At 56.8% G+C, this 21,571-nt stretch overlaps 6 protein-coding genes across 6 annotated transcripts; 2 read left to right on the top strand and 4 right to left on the bottom strand.

The window, feature by feature from the left end:
- Positions 1 to 893: 893 nt before the first annotated feature.
- On the top strand, positions 894 to 3,743 carry TRAVEDRAFT_47176 (uncharacterized protein; the record flags this gene model as incomplete). The annotated part of the gene is made up of 4 exons (XM_008039299.1): positions 894 to 1,247; positions 1,311 to 2,219; positions 2,303 to 3,106; positions 3,174 to 3,743. The coding sequence occupies 4 exons, from the start codon at positions 894 to 896 to the stop codon at positions 3,741 to 3,743; spliced, it is 2,637 nt and encodes an 878-aa protein (XP_008037490.1).
- A 510-nt stretch (positions 3,744 to 4,253) lies between these two features.
- Positions 4,254 to 6,972, bottom strand: TRAVEDRAFT_47177 (uncharacterized protein; the record flags this gene model as incomplete). The annotated part of the gene is made up of 10 exons (XM_008039300.1): positions 4,254 to 4,362; positions 4,422 to 4,639; positions 4,710 to 5,533; positions 5,589 to 5,710; positions 5,769 to 5,857; positions 5,918 to 6,068; positions 6,127 to 6,246; positions 6,302 to 6,378; positions 6,432 to 6,629; positions 6,688 to 6,972. 10 exons carry the CDS (start codon positions 6,970 to 6,972, stop codon positions 4,254 to 4,256), a joined length of 2,193 nt encoding a protein of 730 aa, XP_008037491.1.
- A 540-nt stretch (positions 6,973 to 7,512) lies between these two features.
- Positions 7,513 to 10,100, bottom strand: TRAVEDRAFT_47178 (uncharacterized protein; the record flags this gene model as incomplete). The annotated part of the gene is made up of 10 exons (XM_008039301.1): positions 7,513 to 7,666; positions 7,734 to 7,948; positions 8,016 to 8,842; positions 8,895 to 9,022; positions 9,090 to 9,178; positions 9,235 to 9,460; positions 9,519 to 9,595; positions 9,646 to 9,840; positions 9,893 to 9,932; positions 9,988 to 10,100. 10 exons carry the CDS (start codon positions 10,098 to 10,100, stop codon positions 7,513 to 7,515), a joined length of 2,064 nt encoding a protein of 687 aa, XP_008037492.1.
- A 657-nt stretch (positions 10,101 to 10,757) lies between these two features.
- TRAVEDRAFT_47179 (uncharacterized protein) lies at positions 10,758 to 14,291 on the bottom strand (the record flags this gene model as incomplete). Its single annotated transcript, XM_008039302.1, has 13 exons — positions 10,758 to 10,896; positions 10,963 to 11,174; positions 11,260 to 11,717; positions 11,774 to 11,868; positions 11,945 to 12,065; positions 12,131 to 12,252; positions 12,309 to 12,397; positions 12,451 to 12,613; positions 12,675 to 12,794; positions 12,850 to 12,926; positions 12,981 to 13,113; positions 13,209 to 13,320; positions 14,162 to 14,291. The coding sequence occupies 13 exons, from the start codon at positions 14,289 to 14,291 to the stop codon at positions 10,758 to 10,760; spliced, it is 1,971 nt and encodes a 656-aa protein (XP_008037493.1).
- A 2,223-nt stretch (positions 14,292 to 16,514) lies between these two features.
- TRAVEDRAFT_88411 (HET-domain-containing protein) lies at positions 16,515 to 17,669 on the top strand (the record flags this gene model as incomplete). Its single annotated transcript, XM_008039845.1, has 2 exons — positions 16,515 to 16,940; positions 17,013 to 17,669. Coding segments are annotated over 2 exons (1,083 nt in total), but the record flags the coding sequence as incomplete, so codon positions are not given.
- Positions 17,670 to 18,192: 523 nt separating this feature from the next.
- On the bottom strand, positions 18,193 to 19,796 carry TRAVEDRAFT_47181 (uncharacterized protein; the record flags this gene model as incomplete). Its single annotated transcript, XM_008039303.1, has 2 exons — positions 18,193 to 18,612; positions 18,681 to 19,796. 2 exons carry the CDS (start codon positions 19,794 to 19,796, stop codon positions 18,193 to 18,195), a joined length of 1,536 nt encoding a protein of 511 aa, XP_008037494.1.
- Positions 19,797 to 21,571: the final 1,775 nt, after the last annotated feature.

Consider the following 21,571-nt stretch of genomic DNA (forward strand, 5'->3'; position numbering starts at 1 on the left):
GCACCGCCGCTGCTGTCGGGGCATCGACGTTGGTTCTCTGCTTCTTGCGTGAAGGCATAAGTATTAGTCGTGTCGCACAAAGGTGATGATAGGTTGGGTCAAAGGAGATTCCAACGGAGAGACAAAGATTATATAGTAGGCGTCTGTATCGATGGCTAACAGAGGGACAAAGAGGAATGGGGCGGGCGCTCATAGCGGTGGCTAGAGCATCGGGGGGAGAGAGCCGAATTTGTCCGCCGCGTGGAGAGAAATACGCGAAACGTCACGTCCTCATGATTAGTGACTGCACGCGTGTGTGATTTTTGTTGCTCCAACTCGAAAGTACTGGTTGTAAGTAAAAGTAGACCTCCGAAGAGCGGTGGATCAGTAGAGACTCGAGGTATATAAAGCTTACATTAAGTGGGGCGACAACCATCGCCAGCGGCGGCCTGACTGAGTGGGGATCACGCGCCGAGGCTTGTTCCTCGCGGATAGTGGAGAAGGATATAAAACAGAATATTTACATTGTGTTCAAATGTCAAGGAGTTCTTAGGAAACACGCTAGCAGAGTGTAATCAAGGGTAATGAGAGAGAGAGATGCCTCAAGTTCAAACCTTGCTCGGCCGCAAATTAACTATTGCACGCGTACTGGGCGCTTATCTATGTATCATCCCTTTCTCTGTAACACCCACTGCCGCGACTCCTAAGCTCTCTCTTTCTGTCTCTCTCCGACTGCCTGACCAGTGTTTGAGCCTGTTCCTGTGCTCTGTGCCAAAAGACAGTAGGTTCTCTCAGTCAGAACACCTAGCGCTTAACAAAGACGCCCTTCACTGTGAAGGTCACCGGCATGCCGCGCTTTCTGAACACCTGGACGGGCGAGTTTGAGTAGCACAATGCTCCAGAAAAGGTCCAGTATGCCATTCTATCCCATAAGTGGAGATCCCCGGACAAGGGCGGTGAGCAAACGTACGACGACATTCGGAAGCTTCAGGCGGACGCGGCAGAGCTCCGGAAAGGAGTTCACGCACTCACCTCTACGATTCCCGCGGATTCCGGCCCTGCCGACGTCCTTCCACTCCTATACCACCACCCAAATCTCTGCGACAAGATCAAAAGCCTGCAGGATTGCGCGGGAGGCGGGGTTCCGACTCGTTTGGATTGACTCCTGCTGCATCGACAAAACGAGTAGTGCGGAGCTCTCGGAGGCGATCAACTCGATGTACGAGTGGTACAGGCTTTCGGACATCTGCTACGTCTACCTGGAGGACGTGCCCGAGGGAGATCTCCTAGATTCGAAGGATTCCAGGTTTCACACGAGCAGATGACACAAGCGCGGATGGACACTGCAAGAACTCGTCGCCCCTGAACGAGTCGTGTTCGTGACGGAGACATGGAGCTTTTTGGGCACGAAGATTGGGCTGGCTCATGTCCTGGAGTGCATCACTGGCATCGAATTCGACATCCTGACACACCGAGCCCCCTTGGAATCTGTCAGCGTCGCGCGACGGATGTCGTGGAACGCGGATCGGCAAACGACACGAGTCGAGGACCGTGCCTATTCACTAATGGGCCTCTTCGGCGTTCACATGTCTCCGATCTATGGCGAAGGCCACAACGCATTTCTCCGCCTTCAAGAGGAGATCATCAGGACCGTTCCGGACCAAAGCATCTTCACCTGGGGCCGCGGCTGTACGCTGAGGTCTCTGAGCCGCACCCGTCCCTCGCACAAAGCCTCAATTGGCAGGGCTGGTTTTCACGGCCTCCTAGCGCAGTCTCCGGACGACTTCAGGGACTATGGTGGTGTTTCTGTAATTTCTTCCGCAGTCTTTGCGTCGCGTCTCCGCCTCGCGAATGAGGATCGCATTCCGCCCCTACATTGCATATTCACCCCCGAACGCGTTCACGCTCAGTTCCTGTGCGTCGACCTGTCGCATATCCCACAACTGTTCAAGACTTTCTTCGCCGAGGTTCCTATGGAGGTTTGCGAGAGCTGCATGCGGCTCGGTCATGCCCATGCGCTCGCCCTCCTACAATGCGAAGACGTCGACGACTATCTTCTTGCCCTACCTATCTGCCATTCTCGACGCTCGCTGGAACCGGCGGTCGGACTAGGCCTGACCATTGAGACCCATATCTCATGCGATGACGAGAATGTCGATCATCGGCCATTCCACACGATTGGTCTGACCAGATATGCGCTGGAAGAGGCCCTGAAGCACCTCTCGACGGACCCCGTTGAGGTTTCGCTTCTCCGTCACTACTCGCCGCCCCCTATACCCAAGTCTCGCCAAATTGACTTCGCGGGATCAATTTCTGGCCCAAGGACCGGGCAAACGAAGTCACCTTTATCGTCCCTCCTGACTGCATCGAAAACCTCAACGCGCTAGGCTTCGCAGTCTCCCCTCTGCGATACAAGCCAATTGAGCGTTCCGGAGAGATCATCGTCTCCCTCACGCTCTTGTCGGTTCCCGAACATCGTCTCTGGGTAAAGGGGCCGCAGCAGAGCATCCATATCCGACTTTCCCTCACACTCTTAGAGCCTAAGACGAGGGTACCTCATTGGGATGTAAAGACACGCTTCTCGGTGATCAGCCGCATCGGAGTCCTCTCCGAGGCATCACTTATTCCTGCCGACTCTACTTCGACCGCGTCTTCTGACGTGGTACCACCCTTCCCCAACTCCCTTCCTTGCGTCGTGGAAGGCTCGACTCTGAAGGATGATCACGATACTTTCCGCATGGAAGAGACACACTCGGAGTCACAGTTTAGGTCTCGCTGGTCCACAGAGCGTACCTTGGCCAACGCCGAGTTTGTCCTCCATGCGGACACAAAGTGGGAAGCGGATCTCATTTCGCGTCGCCTCCTGCGGCTTGCTTTGGAACGCTCCCAGGAGAGTGCGACCCGGAACATGTGCAAGGACGTCTGCATAGTTGTCGACCTCTCCGACGCGTATCCCCACAGAATGCGCCGAAACCCCGACACCTCGGACGACGAGTCCAGTGACAGTGTTCCAGACCCGGAGACAAATAATAGGAATGACGAAGAAGGTTCCCTGATTTCCTCCGGAGATCCCGGCCGAGCGGCGTCGAGTCCGCATGCAACGTATGAGCTTTCGACCGCTGTGGCAGTGAGTATACCCTGTCTTCGGGTGCATTCCGTTCTGCAGAGACTACAGCTTACTCTAATGTGTTTAGATCATCCCTCGGACAACATCGTCGGAGCCAGTAGAGACTGCAGGAGACAGCGTGGTCGATTCCGTGGTCAACCTTTCACCGCGCACCCTTCCTCCACATTCTATCCCCTCGCCCCCCTCTGTCCCTCAACAATACGATGGGACCTATCTCCCCCTGACGCCCGAGAGAGACAGCGGAACATCGGCTCCCGGCACCTGCAACGCCTCCCCGTGCGTGAACTCAAGGGCCGACCGGGGGGACAGCGGCGTGTCGTCGATGTTATCCAGCGCCGTCGTGGCTATGACATGTGGAGGTGTTCCCCTGGGACCAGCGCTCCCTGACCCTTCTTCCCCACAAGTTCGTCAGGATAGCACTCAAGCAATCACGTCAGGGGAAGCCGTGACGCCATACAGGAGCGCACAGAGTGTGGTCGACATGCAGGAGGAGAACGCAGTACTTCGTGCCACGCTAGCCTCTCAAAACACCGTCCTGTCCTCGCGCATCACCGAGTTGTCTTCCCAAATGGACGCCATTCTCGCTCGACTCGACACTGTGACTTCCGGCCCACTCCAAGGTGCGCAACGTTCTTAAGCGTACTGTTTCAAATCATTGTGTGACACCCTTCTTGCAGACGTTGTAGAGGAACGTCGCTCGGGCCTCCATGGCGGAGACCCACCTCCATGGCGGAGACGCATCCTCTCGAAATACCAGGAAGAAACGTCCCCATTGTATTTTAATGTGACCAGGCCCGGGATACGTAGTACTATTGTTGTAGGGAGTACTATGTATGAATTGCGCCGCGCGAGGGTCCTCGCAGGCCCCTGGAGATCCTGGTAGTCGCGCGCATCCGGTCGTTGTGTGAGACGTCGCGAAGAGGCGGCCTGTCATGCACGTTGTAAGATTAGATGTGTCGGAGTACAGGCCACGACACCATCGGTTCCGTGCATTACAGAGTTTCATAGGTCTCCGCGCGACCGCTACGAAGAGAAGTCCGAAAACGATACATCATATATACAGATAGACTACAAGCACAACTCGAGTGAAACTAATATATCCGCGGGTACTAGTACATATGTGCCATCACAAGGCCCGTCTTCGGATCTAGGCACGCAGTTTAACAGTCTCCTTATACCGGCGGGACTTGTTCATGTTCGGATGGAGGTAGATCACCCCGTCCTTGTCCGCCTGCGCGATGTCCGAAACCCCGTGGCTATTGCAACCACGTTAGTAAGGTGGTAGGACTACTTATATGTACGTGGAATCACTCACCTTTCCTGGAGATGTTTTGCCATAGTGGCGCCCTTCGCGTCAAAGGCCGGGCAAAGCGAGCACGACCACAGCGCCCGATCGTAGAAGTCGGTCGCATGATAAGATTCAAGCACTCGGAGAGTGCGCACTTTCCCCATGTCCTTGTCGGAGACACGTCGCCACTTGGGAACGACACTCTTGCCTGCCTGTCCCGTACGATGATCCTCGTCGTGAGTGTACTGAAGTGACAAAGGGGGCGGTGTAAGCAGCGTTATCCCAGCGAACGTCATTAGTAACGAAAAGACTCACTGCGCGCATCCACGACATTGCCCAGATGGCGCTCTTTGGGCGGGCCTTCTCGCAAGTGACACAACGCAACCACACGTCGCTTCGCTCCAAGTCGTCAAACGTCGCCCGCTCCGGATCCAGTCCGAGCGCAGACACAATCCGGCGCATGCACTGCACCGCACATGCGGCTTCAGAACGGCCTGCTAGCTCGTTCAGATGGAAGGGGCCATCGAGGTAAACCGCGTCGTCCGGCCTCTCCACGAGCTTGCCGTGCTCATACGAACCCCACTCCAAGGACTGGACCGTCCGGGTGTAGGTCTCCTCTTGCCGAAAGGCCTCCGCGTTCTTCAGCTTCGCGCCGCGGAAGCAGTTGGAGAATGAACAGTCGTGTGTGAAGATGGTGGGGTAATGCATCCGCCCTATGTCGACGTAGCACGACTTATCCAGGTTCTTGAGTCTGAATACGGCGATTGCAAGGGACAGCGGGTCGACATCGGGGGCGACTTTGCCGAGGTGCGGACGTATGTACTTTAGGAGCTCTTTGCGGCGGTCCGCATCCCATTTCTCCGCGAGCGTAGGGATGACCGTGGTAAATTGGTCGAGAGTGACCGTTTCGGACGTAGGCACGTCCAAGATCGCGCGACATTCCGGCCTGAAGGCGAAGTCAATGCATCGTGGACGACAGTCCATCTTGGCGGTCCGCGGGAGCGTCACGTAGTGCGCCCGGATAGCCTCCTCGAGCAACTCGAAGCGCGCGGTGAGCGCTGCGCGGAGTTCCTTGTCGAGCCGTTTCTCCCTCGTCTCGTTCAGGAAGCCGTCAAGGGCTGCGAGCACTTTCTGCCACGCTGAATGATCTCCAGTCAGTACACCAGCGAGCACCAGAATGCAGATGGTCCTTACATCCTTCAGTTAGTTTAGTCGACTGGCGGACGACGGGCATATTCGACAAGGTCTCGATGCCCTCATCGCCCAAGAAGTCCAATTCAATCTTCCAGTCGGAGTCTCGCAATCTAGCGAGAATGCTTCGAGAAGAGCCGTCGTGAGCATAGGCGTAGCCACTGAATGTCGACACAGACGTACCCGTCGAATCGCTGCTTCCTAGCGTCTCCCAAGTGAGCTTTCCTCTCCTCCTCATGATCTTCCAGCCAGTCCTGAATAGCGTTGGCATACTAGCACCACAGGATGTTAGTGTTATAGGCAAGCCATGTGGTCCACCGAATGGGGCGTACCGGCAGACGGGCAGTCGTCTCTGCTTTCATTTGCAAGTAAAAGTCTTGCGAATAGCGCCCTAGGGGACCGGGGAGCGCCATGTATCGCTCGAAGACGCGGACCACATCATCCTTCAGTATGCGATTGAATTTCGGATCACTATAGCGGGCGCTGGGGAGGACGGAGAGCTGCATGAGTTATGGGCTCACCGGGTCGCCGAGCGACTTACACAGAACGCCGCTGTACATGGAAAATTGCGGTATAGGATCTCGAGAAGAACAAGTTCTGCAAAGCCCAGCCGTCGTCGATCTTGGCCGCTTCAACCCGAGCCTCATCATAGTTGACAGTCCTACAAAGCACCATTCAGGTACATCTTCGCGTGTACAGACAGCGCGTATGCGTACCTATCCATGATGCAGGATGCGCAGAGTCGAATGAAACAGCCAAATATGATCTTGCGAATGTTCGACGCTCCGCAGTTCTGCAGATTGATCAGTAACTAGTCGAGGCAGTGAGACAGAACGGAAAGCTTACATGGCAGTTAGGTGCATACAGAAGGTGAACGAACGCGGGCTCGCTCATCCACGGGGGCCGATCAGGGATGCCGGGCGTGTTCGCCCGTGCCGGCACCCACAGCTGCAGCTCGTTGTCCCTGTCCAGAAAGAACTCGTTGAACTTCTTGCAAGTCCGCAATAAGTTGTGCAAATCCTCCAAATCGAGTTGTTTGTAGATCTGAAAGGATAACCACACGTAAATCGCTAACTAAGAGTTAAAACTGCGTGATTCTCACTTCGCACTGGATCTCCAGGGGCAAGTCCGGAAGAGCTTGTAGGCGACCCTTGCGAACGATTCGCTTGGAAGTATCTGGACCGGCCGTAGTCGCTTTTGGTCTACTAGTAGCGGCAAGAGACATGTTCTCTCCGTCGACGGCTGCTGCTGCTTGGGTAGTGTTGCCGGTGGCGGCCTTGGTTGCTGCCCTGGTCATGCGACGAGGCGCGGTCGGCACAACGACGTTGGTCGATGCTACGGCAAGCGCATCACCGGAGTTAGTCTTTTGTTTCTTGCGTGGGGGCATGGTGAGGTCGTGTCGGAGATGGTGATGGTTTGAATGAAAGAGAGGTTCGCGAACGAACAAAGAGATATAAAGCGGGCGCCAATGGCGGTGGCTAAGCTGAGAGATCTGTCGCGGAGATCGACCGTCGCGCACAATGAGACGCGCGATGCGTCACGTCCGCATGATCTGTGACTCTACGCGTAGGGCTCCGCTTTCACTTTCACTCATCTCAAGAGCGATGTGCGGCACAATCACTGTATACAAGGTGGTTTTAATATCCGCCTTCTCTAGGTGAAGATCATGAAATATTCAATGTAAGACTTTTTTATCGAAGAAGTAGTAGGTATCGGTCATTTGACACGTTGACTTGAATGGGTATCGTTCTTGTGAAGGACACAGCAGAGCCTCGGTCGCATCCTCCGGACGATCTGCTCGCGCCCAGTATGCAAATTTAGATACAGCCCGGCTCAGAAAAGATATTTCATAAGTGCATGGTACATTGTACAACGAATTACAAGGAACATCGATCAGTCACGGCGCACACCTCCCGACAGAACACCATCAACGACCGCATGTTTCAATGTGTGCCCACGCGGCCTCGGGCTCGATGCGTTTGCGGAGGGAGACAGAATCTGCGTATACCGAGTACCTGTCGGGCAGCCAAAGATAGATGACGCCATCCCGCCTGGCCTGGTATATATCTGGGATGGAATGTCTATTGGAACGACAACGGACACCGTATCAGTAGGAGCGGTGTGCACGCTTTGCCCGACATGACTCACGTCTGTTCCAGGTGCTTTCCCATAGCTTTCGCGGTCGCATTAAAGGTTGTGCAGAGCGAGCACGCCCACTTGCCATCGCCGAACTTCGCGTCCCGCGATTCCGCCTCTTTGAACGCGCGCACCTTGATCATGTCCTCGCCGTCGGCTTGTCGCCACTCCGGAATAGCCCTCGCGTTTACATGCCATTGCATAACGTGGTCACGCTCATGTCTAAACTATAGAGCAGAAGGCGGGTATTCGTGTTCAGCTTAGACCTCCTCATATATACTAGGGTTGACTCACCGCGCCTTTCCATGACATTGCAAGGATCTCGTTATGCGGGTGCTGTGTCTCGCATGTGACACATCGCAGCCATACGTCGCTCTGCTCCAGGTCTTCTAACAGCGCCCTCGCTGGGTCCAACCCAGATGCGGAGACTATCCGCCGCATTATGTCTACCACTAGTACTGTACGGGCCTTGTCACGGTCACCTGTCGCCCTAACCTGCCACGGGCTGTTGATTTGGAGCTCGTTATCAGGCTTGGACTGGAGTTGCTGTTTGAGATCGAATTCGGTCCAGTCAAGAGACTTCACCGTGCGGGTGTATACGTCGTCCTCAAAGAACGTTCCGATGGTGTAATTTCTTGCATGTCGGAAACAATCGCCTCGAAAACAACGGTGCTTGATAACTGTAGGATACCGCAGTTCCCCGAGTTCCCTGAGCAATGTTGAAGAGCCGCAGCTAAAGAACGAGATCGCAAGTTCGAGTGGATCCACATCCGCGGGAATGTCGCCGAGGTGTGGAAGGAGGTAGTCTGTAAGCGCCTTCCTGCAGTCCGCGTCCCACTTCTGCGCGAGCGCGGGGATGACGGCGGCGAACTGTTCCACGGTGACCGGTTCAGACGCGGGCACGTCGACGATTGCGCGGCACTCCGGCGTGAACGCAAAGTCGATGTACTGTGGCCGATAGTCCATTCGGGCGGTGCGTGGCAGGGTCACGTAGTGGGCAACCAGAGCCTTCTCGAGGATGCCAAATCGTGTCTTGAGAAGGGCCCGATACTTCCAGTCCAGGCGCCTGTCTTGCACGCGTTTCATGTACTCGTCGAGTGCGATTTTCACCTTCGGCCATGCTGGGATGCATCGCCTCCGTCAGCACACAAGCGTACATGAGGAAAGAATCACGCTCGCCTCGGTTGGTCAACTTGGACGCCTGCCTAACGACGGGAAAGTTAGACAGTGCTTCCAGTTTGCGCGCATCCATCAAGGAGAGCTCTTTCTTCCAACCCGCCTCTCGCAGTCTGGAGAGAATGCTGTGGTACAAGGTTGCAGTCAGCGCTGCGAAGCCAGACCACGCCTCTCCATGCAAAGTAGACATACGCTTCGTAACGCCGTTTCCGGATAGCTTCTATGCGTGCTAACCTCTGCTCTTCTTGATCCTCCACCCAGAGGTGCAGATCATGTGCGTACTAAGAGAATACATGATCAGTAATATACGCCGCAGGAGCCCTTGAAGAGGACATACCGGCAGAGTGTCTCTGTGCGCCGCCCTTGCTTTCTCTGCCAACGCAGACACAGCCTCCAACGTCACAGGGGTCGGTAGAGCCGCGAATTCCTTGAAAACGCGGTCGACGAAGTCGTCCCGAAAGCGGTACAGCTCGCGGTTGCCATTGTCGAAAACGACGCGGGAGAGCGTGCCGCTGCTGTCAATCGTCGTCGCATCGCAGGCGGCAAAGTCAGGTCGCATAGTCCTGTAAGGTGATACTTGTTAGATATATCCATGTGTGAATGAACAGCTCACAAGCCTACTTGTATGAGAAACAACCCGGGCACAATCGGTTGAAGCAGCTATACGTGATGTCCCGAACCTTCGATTTTCCGTAGTTCTGTGAACGACTCAGCATACTAGGTGTATGTGATGAAGCGGATGACTTACGTGGCAATGCGGAGAGTAGAGCAGATGAGCGAACGCAGGCTCGCTCATAAACGGGGGCCGAACGGGGATGCCGGGCGTGTTCGCAAGCGCGGGCACCCACAGCTTCCTCTCGTTCGCCTTGTCAAGCAAGAAGGCGCGAAAATTCTTGGACGTGCGCCCCAGATTGAGCAAATCGAGATCCAAGTAGTTGCATATCTGGCAGGGAATTCATGCGTCAATATCTACCCGCCTGCTAGATCGCGCGCACTTGCCTCAAGTTGGACGTCCAGTGAGAGGTCCAGGAGAGCCTGTAGGCGGCCTCGGCGAGCAATCCGCTTCAATCTTCTTGTTTCGACGACGGACAGTGCTTCACTGGCGGCCTCGATTGCTGCCTTGGTCGTAGGTAGGGACACAAGGGTCAATAGGTCCGCATCCGATTTTCCGGCGTCGATACGCTGTTTCTTGTGGGGAGGCATCATCATGCAAGTTGAGAGGCTCTGGTGGGGATGGTCGTGGTCGAACGTTGAGGTGATGGGGCTGCCTGTACAAACGCAGCAACAAGAAATATCATCGCGGGCGTCAAGGACGGTGGCTAAGAGGGAGTCGCGGAGTTCGGCCGTTGGGGAGAACAATGGGCACGCAAGCGTCACGTCCGCATGATCCGTAACTCCGCGCGTCGCGTAACGGGAGCCTCCCCCCGTCTCCGCCGTTTCTCTCGGTATTGATTCGCTCTCAGCAGGTGCCTATCCCTGTGCACTATTTATGCCAGAGAAAATCGGAGATCATGCATCCTGCTCGACCAGCTGAACCAGTGCGCGCAAAATCAATACACACAACGGTGGACACTTATCCAAGCCAGGGCGCGATTGGCGATCGTATACGGAGCCGATGATAGCTTCTGAAATCTGCGAGACAACCGCGGCAAGTATGATGGGAGACTCGACTCCATATCATTCATTAGCAGCCCCAGTAACCCGTAGACAATACACCCAGAAAACAAGCATAAAGGAGGGCGCCGCCCCAGGCGCACTTCGCAGACCACCATGACCATACATAGCACCCTAATATACAGATGACGACAACGCCATTTCGGGCACGTTCACTCGTGCTGCTGCAGAACACACACCCGCGCCCTAGTCCGCCCTCCGAGGCTCGACGCGCGCGCGGAGGCTGATGAGGCCGCACGCGTATGCGACGCAAGACTTGTCTTCAGACGGATGGAGGTAGATGACCCCGTCCCGCCGCGCTTCCTGCGGGTCTGTGATGCTGTGTCTGTTTGCGGGGCGCGCAACATATCAGCATAACACGAACGCGCAGAGGCTAGTTGAACGGACGCACGTCTCATTCAAGTGGCGTATCATGAGGTCCGCCGCCGCGTTGAAAGTCAGACAGAGCGAGCAGCACCACAGGTAGGAACCCTGGACGAGGCGTGCGGACAGCAACGACGCCCGCACTTTGAACATGTCGTCCCTGTCCGCACAGCGCCACTCCGGGCTCGCCCGCGCGTGCCCCGGCGGGCCGCCGTCCGTGTGGAACTTCTCGTGGTCGCACTGCAAATAATGCCAGCGACGAATCACAAGCTGTGAGCATCTCGGGTTCACAGCTAAGGACGCGGGAGGACGCGGGGCAACCCACAGCAGTTCGCCAGGACCGCGCGCGGATCCAGTCCGCGCGATCCGCCGTTTCACACGTCACGCACCGGAGCCACGTAAAGCACTCCTGCAGCTCATCGAACGTGGCGCGCGCGGGGTCGAGGCCGAGCGCAGCGACGATGCGGCGCATGGTGTTCATCAGCTGCCGCGCATCTGCCTCCCCAGTCGCAGCCAGCTGTGCCAAGTGGAACGGGACGCGGACACTCAGGAGCCCGGCGCCGTGCGCGTACGACTGCAAGTCGTACGGGGACCACGCCAGAGAGGTGGTTGTGCGAGTATACACGTCGCCTTGTTCAAACTCATCTCTGGCACAGCTGGAGAGGCGGAAGCAGTCACCTTCGGGGCATCTGTGGGCGAGGATCGCCGGGTAGCGCACTGTCGCGAAGACCGGCTGGCATCTGGTTTTGCACGCGAAGGAGGCGACGGCGAGCTCAAGGGGGTCTACGTCCGGAGTGAGGTTCGGGAGATGCGTGAGTATGTAGTCCGTGAGCTCCTACTTGCGGTCGGCGTCCCAGCGCAGCGCGAGAACGGAAAGACAGCTGCAAACTGGTCAGCGGTGATTATCTCAGCCGTGGGCACATCGATGATGGCTCTGCACTCGGGCGTGTATGAAAAGTCGATATATATCGCGGACAGCATTCCATGCGGACGGTACGCGGAACTGTTACATGATGGCGTCCTCGAGCGTGTTGAAGCGCGCACGGAGTGCGTTCCGGAGCTCCTTCTCCAGCCGTTTCGCCCTTGTGTCGTTCAGTAACGTATCGAGTACGACTAGAACCTTCTGCCACGCTGGGGGTCATTGATGGTCAGCGTATACGCGGCGACGTCGTTGCCACGATGAACGCGGAATTTACCTCCTGCCGTCAGCTTCGACGATTGTCGGACCACGGGCAGATTCGACATCGCTTCCATCCCACGTGCGCCCAGAAAATCAACCTCTTTGTCCCAGCCGGCTTCGCGTAGGTTGACGACGATCCTGCGTCATGCATAAAACATGAGGGTGGGCAAACTCAACGCATATTCGGAACGCACGCTTCAAAGCGCTCCCTCCTTGCAACGCCGAGCTGTGCGTTTCTTGCGCGGTCCTGGAGTTCAAGCCAGGCCGAAATGGCGTGCACGTACTGATGGAAATCGTCACAAAGTCAGCGAGCGAGACGGGATGCGGGATACGCACCAGCGGACGAATCTCCGAACGGGCACAATGGTCCTCTATCACCTCGTTGAGAAACGCCTGCTTTACAGCCTCAGTGAAAGGTTTCACAAGAGCTCTGAACCGTTCCAAGATATGCGTGACATGATCCTTGAGCAGGCGGTTGTGGCGCTTATTGTAGGAGCAACTGGAGATATGTCAGTGAAGGCTGAGACGTACTGCTAATACCAAATGCACACGGTACACACCCCAAGTAGTTTTGAACGGCGAGATACGTCTGGAGGTTGTTGAGGTCGAAGATCGCGCTGAGAGTAAACTTGCAGTCGTTTGCGCGCACTTCGTGGAACGCGTGTTCGTACCAAACAGTCCTATGGACTGTCGTAAGCAGTGCCCCGTGTACAAGCGCGGAAGACACTCGCCTACCTGTCGCGCGTGCACGCGGTGCACAAGCGTACGAACCAGCCATGCAGAATCTTGCGGACATTGGGCGCACCGCAACCCTATACGCTCACTAATGAGCGCTGCGTATAGGAGAAGAGTAGTATAAAGCTCACGTTGCAATTCCTTGTATAGAGGAGATGGATGAACGCTGGTTCGGTCATGAACGGTGGTCGCTCCGGGAGACACTTGGCATTCTCCCGCGCTTGCATCCAGAGTCTCTCGTTCGTCTTGCGATCCAGGAAGAACCTGCGAAACTTCTTGCAAGTGCGCGAGAGGTGGTGAATATCCCTCAATTCAAGCTCGGCATATATCTACAAGGGGAGCACCGCGGGTAAGCTCACTGATTGGAGATCACAAAAGGCGGAAGGTGAGCACTTGCCAGGAGTTGGATTTCGAGCGCGATGTCCGGAAGCGTCTGTAAGCGACCTTTCAGCACGGATCTCTTCACCAGACCTGCGAGCGTGTTCGGTGAGCTCGCAGCCGGTGTCAACTCAGGCGTCCGAGTCGCTGAGTCGGAGGTTAGTGAGAAGGTTCCAGGAGACGTGCACGGTGCTGCCAGGGGTAAATTGTTGTCCGAGCGCTGTCTTTTGCGGCATGGAGGCATCTGAAGGAGCAGGGGGGGATGCGGGATGGTGGTGGTTATGGTCCAAGCTGAATTCATGGCTTAGCACAAGGACACCCAGACATTGGGCGCCTATATGAACTCTGCGGTCCTTGAAAGCGGAGGTGCTACTCGCCTTCGCAGCCGAATTGATCTCCTCCAGGCATCGCGGACGCTGAGGCGAAACTTAGATTTCAAAAGTCCGGTACCTTCGAGAAAACTGTTGGAGATCTAATGATCGCCGTGTTGAGGCTTTGCAGGCCTCTTATCGTCCTGTTGTGTTGAGCCTCATGTTGGGCCTTTCATGTCTTCATACGCAGTCAGATCGTGTCTTTGCTTCGGCGAGTAGGACTAGGCCTAGGCAACCCCGGCCTGCATCCCGCCACAGTGTCTGACGGCATGGAACTGCAATACTACACCTATCACGGTTTGGTCCAGGACTCCAGGTCAGCATGACGATTGTACAAAAACCCGGATCCATAAGTTACGCTCACATCTGCTTGATGGGTATGCATGATGGTCGAGTTGTCTTCAAACGTCGGAGCGGTAAGTTCACGGAAGTTTGCTTGGCAGTTGAAGTTTACAAGGCAATTGCTAATCATCGTCAACTTCGAGTGTCGTCTGCGCCGCATCGTGAGCGTGAGTAGGTTCACGTCGGCGACCACATCTCCCCGAGGTGGCGGGAGTAGGAACCTTCCGCGACCTCCCCATAGCACTGTGGCTCCCGTTTCCGTGCGACCATGAGGCCGACGTCGCGAGCACGTCGGCGATCGCTGTGCGCCGGCGTGAAGGCCAGATCGATATACTTCGGGCGGCGGTCCATTGTTGCGTTCCGCGGAATCGCCACATAACAGACCCCAGTCGTCATCGAGGGTGACCGAAGAGTATCCTCGAGCTCCGCATGTAGATGTGCCACTCGCACACCCGCCAGGCATCCGTCGGGCGCAGCACGGGACGTCTACCACGCTGCAGGGTATTCTTGTCCATCAGCGCACGTGTACAGCGAAGTGTGAATTACGCCTGCCTCTTAGAACACCTTGGATGCTTGTCGGGCGACAGGCACATCAGCCGCGACCCGCTTGACGATTTCAGGCCAAGGTCCCGGAACTTGGTCAGGATGCTTCCATGTATGCGGGCCCGTCGTTGAAACGTTGACATGAGACTCGAGCGCAAGGGAGGTGATTCGTGAGCTCCTTGCGGCGGTCTGCTTGTCACTTCTGTACGAGCCCGGGGACGACGGTAGGCACCTGCAGTCTGTCGTGACTGCTCCGACGTGGGCACATCAGCGATCGCCCTGTACGTCAGCGTGAACGCCTGCAGTCGGCTATACTCCGGGTGGTAGACGTCATCGTATTCCGCGGATGCGTCAGATAACGAGCTACAGGCGCGTTCTCGAGGGTGCCGCAGCGTGCCCGCAGCGCATGCTGGATCTCCCTATGCACGTTTGCCTCTCGCAGACCTGATGGAAACTAATTGAGCGCGACTGGCATCTTCTAACACGCTGTGATGTATTTGTCTTCGTGAGCAAACGTATATACCAACGTAGGAGATGTTTTTACTTCCTCCAGTCAGCCTGGGAGATTGTCAGACGACGGGCATCATCGTCCTGGCCAGGTAACGTCTGGGGCATTGGAGTAGCCAAGAAGCATAGATCCTTCCCTGTCCAAGGTCTTGTAGCCCAGCGGGTGTACTGCGCCCCCACCAGCACGAGTGTATCTCCGGAGCACCCTAGTGGACGACGCATGCGTAATTTCCAGGCGTTCCGGAGATGAGCGCCGAGTCCGGGTTCGCCAAAGTTGGATTCCACGGCCTGTGCGTACGGCCCCCAACAAAGCACGTAGGTATTCAGGTGGATTAAAGACGACGTACCTCCATTCCGGGATGTAGTGTGTTCCACCTCAAATTGTTCAAGACTCCCTGCCGAAGGTGCACAAAAACCAGCCGTGATCAACTTCTCGGGAAGTTTCGGCGTGGTAGTCCAATATAAGGATGCAACACCTGACAGACGCAATGTATGAGCCGCCGAGAAAGCCAAACTGACCGCAGAAAGTACGAGGGGGAGGAAGACGATCGAGGGCAGTTGCCAGTTGGTAGCGCGAGACGCCGAGACTCGAGAGGGACACCTGGAGGCGCGCGCATCCTCATGGCGTGGGAACTTCGTGCCGCGTCGGCGATGTGCGACTCACTCGTGTTAGGCTGTCACCACTGCTTCGTTCCCTTAGCCTCATGTTTTCCGCCCCATATTCGAGAGGATGTGCACTTCCCGGATCTCCTTTTGTACCGTCATCCTCTGCTCAGATCACCGATGGGTTTAACGACGTCTCAGGTAGCTCAAGTTTCCCCTCCAGGTCGTCCCGATAGGCGCTCCGTTCCACCCAGGCCCACCTCAATCTGTCAATCGTGCTGGGACAATCCCTTCGCAGCGCATTTGGGTCTTTTTGGCGCACCTGCAATGGCTATAGGACTATCGGACCCGGATGGCCGCAGCGGAAAAAAGCCGACGACCGGGGGATATTCATACTCGACCTCTTGGGAGGCGGTAAAGTCTAGCGCAGCCGCAGGATGTTTGTGGTGCCAACTGATATTATCACACTGCTACTGTCCGTCGAAGCCTCGGACGCGCATCAAGGTTACAGTGGGAACGGGCACTTCGGACGCGTTCACCGCTCATGTCACTCCCAAGAACACTCAGATCTTGATGATAGCCGTCGACGTCCACAACATAACGACAATGTTCGAAGGATATGTGTACACATCCGCCGGTGGGTTGGCTTATGCACACTCCCCGGTCGCATAGCTAACACGACACAACACCTCAGACAATCCTGCAGCGCCGTTCATCGTTGCGCGGAACCCTATCCTGGACGTCGGGTCAACACATGCGTTGTCCCTGGCAAAGGCATGTCTTGACGAGTGCGTACACGGACATCAACGCTGCGCGGCCCTTTCACTTTCATCCCTCTCGGACTCCCCACTCCCCACACGCCTCGTCGACTGCACCATCCCTAATCGCCCGTATCTTGCCTCGACAAGCGGAAAGCGCGGAAGCTATCTCGCTCTCAGCTACGTTTGGGGCGAGCCACAGCCTCACAGCACAATCATGTCCAACGTGTCTGCGTATACGCGCGGGATCGAGCCCTCCCGCCTTCCTCAGACCATCCGCGACGCGATCCAGGTCACCCACGCGCTAGGGTTTCAGTACCTCTGGCTAGACACACTATGCATCATTCAAGATTCGGATGACGACCGACAGCATGAGTTGGCGCAGATGCACGCTATCTACCGCAACGCATATCTGACAATCATCGCGGCAAGTGCTAGGCGGGTCAGCGAGGGGTTCCTTCAAGAGCGGCTGCCTAACGACCCGCCGCCCATCCGACATGGTGAAGTGTCCCCCGACATCCGGCATCTACCTTTCATATGTCCCCCACCCCTTCTCTCTCCAGCGCGAGCCGGCCCTAGCATGGATGCAGTTACAGCAACGCAGCTAGTTGGCAGTGTGAACGTGTCCGTTCTTTTCGCGAGCCTGAAACAAGGATACAAGGAGCTATACAACCATACATGGGAGCCCATCAGCACGCGCGCATGGTGCATGCAAGAATACATGATGTCCCCGCGCGCGCTCCTCTTCACCTCCCAGACGCTTCAGTTCCGGTGTCAGACCACGACGAAGAACGTCGGCGACTCGTTCTACTCCCCCGGGCCGTCCGAGCCGCTGTTCCCGACGTCGCCCGGCGAAGAAGGCGGCGAGCGGCGGCTGCCCAACGCGCTCTTCCTCCCGTCGCCGCCGCCGCTCGAGTGGCAGAACTCCTACGCGTGGCTCGAGGTACATGAGGCGTGGCTGCGCCTCGTGCAGGACTATACGCGCTGCGCGCTCACCGTCCCCGCAGACAAGCTCCCCGCGTGCGGCGCGCTCGCCGCGCAGTTCCATCGCGTCCTCCGTACCGACTACCTCGCGGGTCTGTGGCGCGAGATGCTGCTCAACGACTTGCTCTGGCAGCGGCAGCGCGCCGCCGCACTCCGCGCGCCCGCGGCGTACCGCGCACCGTCATGGTCGTGGGCGGCCCTCGATGGGCCGATCGGGATGCGGAAGCGGGAGCCCGGGCAGACGGCGCTCGCGAGCGTGGTACGGTGCGACGTCGTGCTCGAGGACGCGGCGCTTCCATTCGGCCAGGTGAAGGGCGGAACCTTGGTCTTGCGCGGGCGATTGATACGAAGCGTATGGCGCCGCGTGCCGGGGCGGTTGCCCGATAATTTAACACAGAGATACATCTACCCGCAGTATGCCCGGCAGGCGCGGAGTTGGGAGCTTGCTGGGGACGCGAGTGCGCACGAGGATACGGAGCTCAAGGTGGGGAAGAAGTGCATAGGGGAGGTGTACATGGACTGTTGGGAAAATGACATGGACGCCCCTCCGAAGCTGTGGATTGTGTTGATGTCGCGACAACCCGACGACGTCGACGGGGATGAGACTATCATGGTGGTGGGGCTTGTTTTGGCACTAGCGGAGGGCGGTATAGTTTCAGAACAGGGCAGGAAGGTGTATCGGCGGATCGGGTACTTCGAGATAGAGGACTCGAGCATCGAGGAACTAGGCTGGTACAGTACGGACATGCCTATGGTAGACGTCGAGATAGTCTAAATGCATTATCAAGGTGATGCTGCGTACTCAGGCTGTAGAACGGTCGCCAACTTGATTCAAGGTACTTACCAATGCTGTACCCCTAGGCGAAAGCACGCTCGACGTGCATTTTCTTCGCCTCGTCTTCGGAGAGCTCGGCCAGATCTGCTCCATCTCCAGCGCTGCGGCACCACCAGCGCCGATAGTACCCACAGCGGGTCATCGGCCTGAGCCATGGGGCCACGTACCACGGGTTTGCAGCTTCAGTCCTGTCGGCAGAGTCGCACTTCCCGAGCGGCTTCGTGTTCGTGGTCCAATATTCGGAGACAACGCCGAAGAGATGTAGTGTAGGTATTGCCCTGGTCAACTTGACGTGAAGCGGGACCGCCGCCGCCGCCGCTATAGGCTGCTCTCGGCCTGATAGTTCGATAGGTATCGGCGAGTCGAAGAGTGCCAGGTCCACATAGACGATTAAGCGGAGACTCTTCAATTTGAGGTGCCCTAGGGATGCCACACTGTCAATCTAGGAAACGATAGTTCCTAGTATGAGCGCTGGACACGTAATCTCAGCCTGACAGCACGAGGACTCACCAGCCACTGCTCCTCCGGGTCGGGGATGTATCTCTGCTCCCAGTCTTTACGCTGCAGGCAGAGCTCCAAGGTGTGCAACCTGGGCAAGGCCGCGAGGTTCCGCGCCAACGCATGCATAGCGCCTGGTTCCACCGAAACGAACCGGGACACCTGCACAGGAGATGCGGCGCGAAGCATGGCGTCGAGCGGGTCCCGCAGCAGGAGCACGTCGGAGGGCCGCATCTCATTCATGATGACGATCTTCTCCACCTGGCTGACGCGGTGTTGCGCGAGGAGAGCGAACGATTCGTCCATGTATAGCACCTTCAGCGGCGGCCAGCGCCATGCAGCGACCATGCCCATCGGGAGCGGCGCATTCGGATGATGGGATACGTGTACAGCGATAAGGGCTAGGTGTGGGAAGAGGTCGATGAGCGAAGTCGCTGCAACACTGCCCTCTTTTATGGAAAGACAGCGGAGGGAAGTGAATTGGGGGTGATCAGCGGAGGAGACACCGACGAACGGTCGTTGTGGGCTGAAGTATCGCAGTTCGAGGCTTTCGAGCCGCGGGTGTTTTGTAAGCGCACCGAGGAGGGCGTTCTGTGATGAGGTCGACTGCGGAGCTGTCGAGCTATACCACAGAGCGAGACGTCTCAGGGACCCGCTCAGCATCGGCAGGAGGGCGAGGGCATCGTCGTCGACGTTGCGGATACGCAGGTCGACGAGGTGCCGCATTGTGACCAGAGTACGACCTATACGAGAGCATGGGTCAAGCGATTCTGGTCGGCAAGATAGGATGAGCTCGCGGATGTTCTGTGCAGCTGCTAGCAGATCGGTCAGCAGACGTCCGTACGGCACCTCTTCTGCGTCGTAGACCGTGTCGATGCCATCGATCCGCAGGTCTAATATCTCGAGGTACCGGGCGCGTGGCTGGGGACCTTGTAATAGATGCTTGCAAAGAGGCAAGAATGCGAAGGGGTGAGAGCATTCTGCACTCGCGGCAAGACGACGATTAGCGAGGGCGTGTAGACGTTTTGAGGTAAGCACGATGCCGCATGCTTCCGTGCCGTAGAGGAAGGAGAAGGCGTAGAGCAGAACATCGTCGTTGAGCGAGAGGAGCCCATGTCGTGCGTCCATGGCTGGATCTTGGATGATATAGCAACGAAGACGAGAGCGTGAGTATATCGAGTGCTGCTCTGCCGATGATGGTGGTAAGATGCTTACAGGCCTGCTGCGATCGGCGTTGATATTACTGCTTCCTGGCGTGTGAACTTTAGTTATCTCTGCACAAATACGATTAATATGTAGGTCGCCGTCTGCCTCCAAATATTTGCGAGGTTGTTTTACCGTTTACGAGTCTGGGACACCGCGGTCATGGCGAGCTGGTAGTACGCACAGCGTACGCAGTCAAATTCCTACACGCCGTAACACAATCACCAATCTGAATTGCGCGCTCATCACACAGCTCTGTGCTTCTTCCGGGAAACAAGATTTTGGAGGTTCTCTATAAAGGGATAAGGGTGAGTAATAGACAGTAGAAGTGCGCTATCCTTCGCACCTCCTGAACAAACCCTGTAGCCACCAGCGTTATGTTGTCAATCCGAGAGCACGCGCCCGTCTACGTCCCTGTCTACGTCACGCCTCTTCTCTCCATAAGAAACCCTGCGTCACCAGGATCACAAACGGCAATGTACGCAGTCGCGCTCTTTCCTGCGCACCCTCTTCAAGCCGGCGATGCAGTCCACCTCCACCTGTTGTGTCCCCCCTCTCATGGACCCGGTCGAGTCGTTGCGATTCCCCTCGAGATCAAGGGACGAATATCTGGGGAGCGCGAAAGAAGTGAGCTGGAGGTCGAGTTTGTGGTCAGCAACGACGAAGAAGAGACATGCGTACGCAGAGCCTTCATCAGGGCTAGTGCGGACCCCCGTATGTCCGCTACTCCAAAGCCCCTCGCTGAACGCCTCAGGGCTCGACCGTACAACCCGTACAACGAGCAGGAGGCCCGGCCTCGTCCAACACGAGCTGAGCGCAACCATGACGCGAACTTGGGCGCGCGAGCGACCGCTCCTGGACTGGCGGCGCACCGGGCCCATCTGTACAGACAGCTCGGCACCGACCGCGGCCACTGGGTGGTGTGCACGCCGTCAAGGATGGAGACGGAGAGGCTTGAAGCACGGAGGGCTGGGGTCTCAAACGTGGCGCCGGCGCCGGGTCCGACTCGGAAGGTGCGCCCGGCGTGGCTGGCGCCGCGGCCGACTCGCGAACGGCGGAGCCGGATGGGCACCTAATCATCCCATGTCCCCCTTCCGATCGGACGACTTCCCATAAGCCTCTGCGGCTTAGCGGAGGGTCAAGCTGTTTGGAAAGTTGCGGACCGTATAGTACTATCCATAGAATGAGGCACCTTGTCGTTAATATTGACCCGCGACAAGATAGGCTGTGGAATACCCGTGGCAACATGACCCGAGGTACTCAAGTACATCGAAAGCTATGTCATCGTATGGGATGCGTTAGTTGCAAGGCTAGAACGAATGGATTCGAGCACTTACTACTGTTACAACACTTACTCTCGTGCCGGGGACAACGCTGGGGTTCATCCAGATATGACAGAACGCTCAAGCTCTTGCATCAACTTCTCCGCCTCCTTCGAGGAGATCTCTGTCAGCCCCGCGCCCTCTCCGGTACACCACCAACGCCGATGGTACTGGCTACGCGTAATCGGCTTGTCCCATGGCGATGTGTACCACTGATTTGCAGCATCGTCTGCGCTGCCAGGGTCATCCTCTTTCGTAGGCGTCGCGCTCGCAGAGACCCAATATTCGGAGACAACACCGAGGAGACGTAACGTCGGTATTGCCTGGACCAGTTGTACCCGAAGCGGGACCGTGGCTGCCGTGCGCTGCTCATGTTCC

Source organism: Trametes versicolor, assembly GCF_000271585.1.
Source record: "Trametes versicolor FP-101664 SS1 unplaced genomic scaffold TRAVEscaffold_5, whole genome shotgun sequence".
NCBI lineage: Eukaryota > Fungi > Basidiomycota > Agaricomycetes > Polyporales > Polyporaceae > Trametes > Trametes versicolor.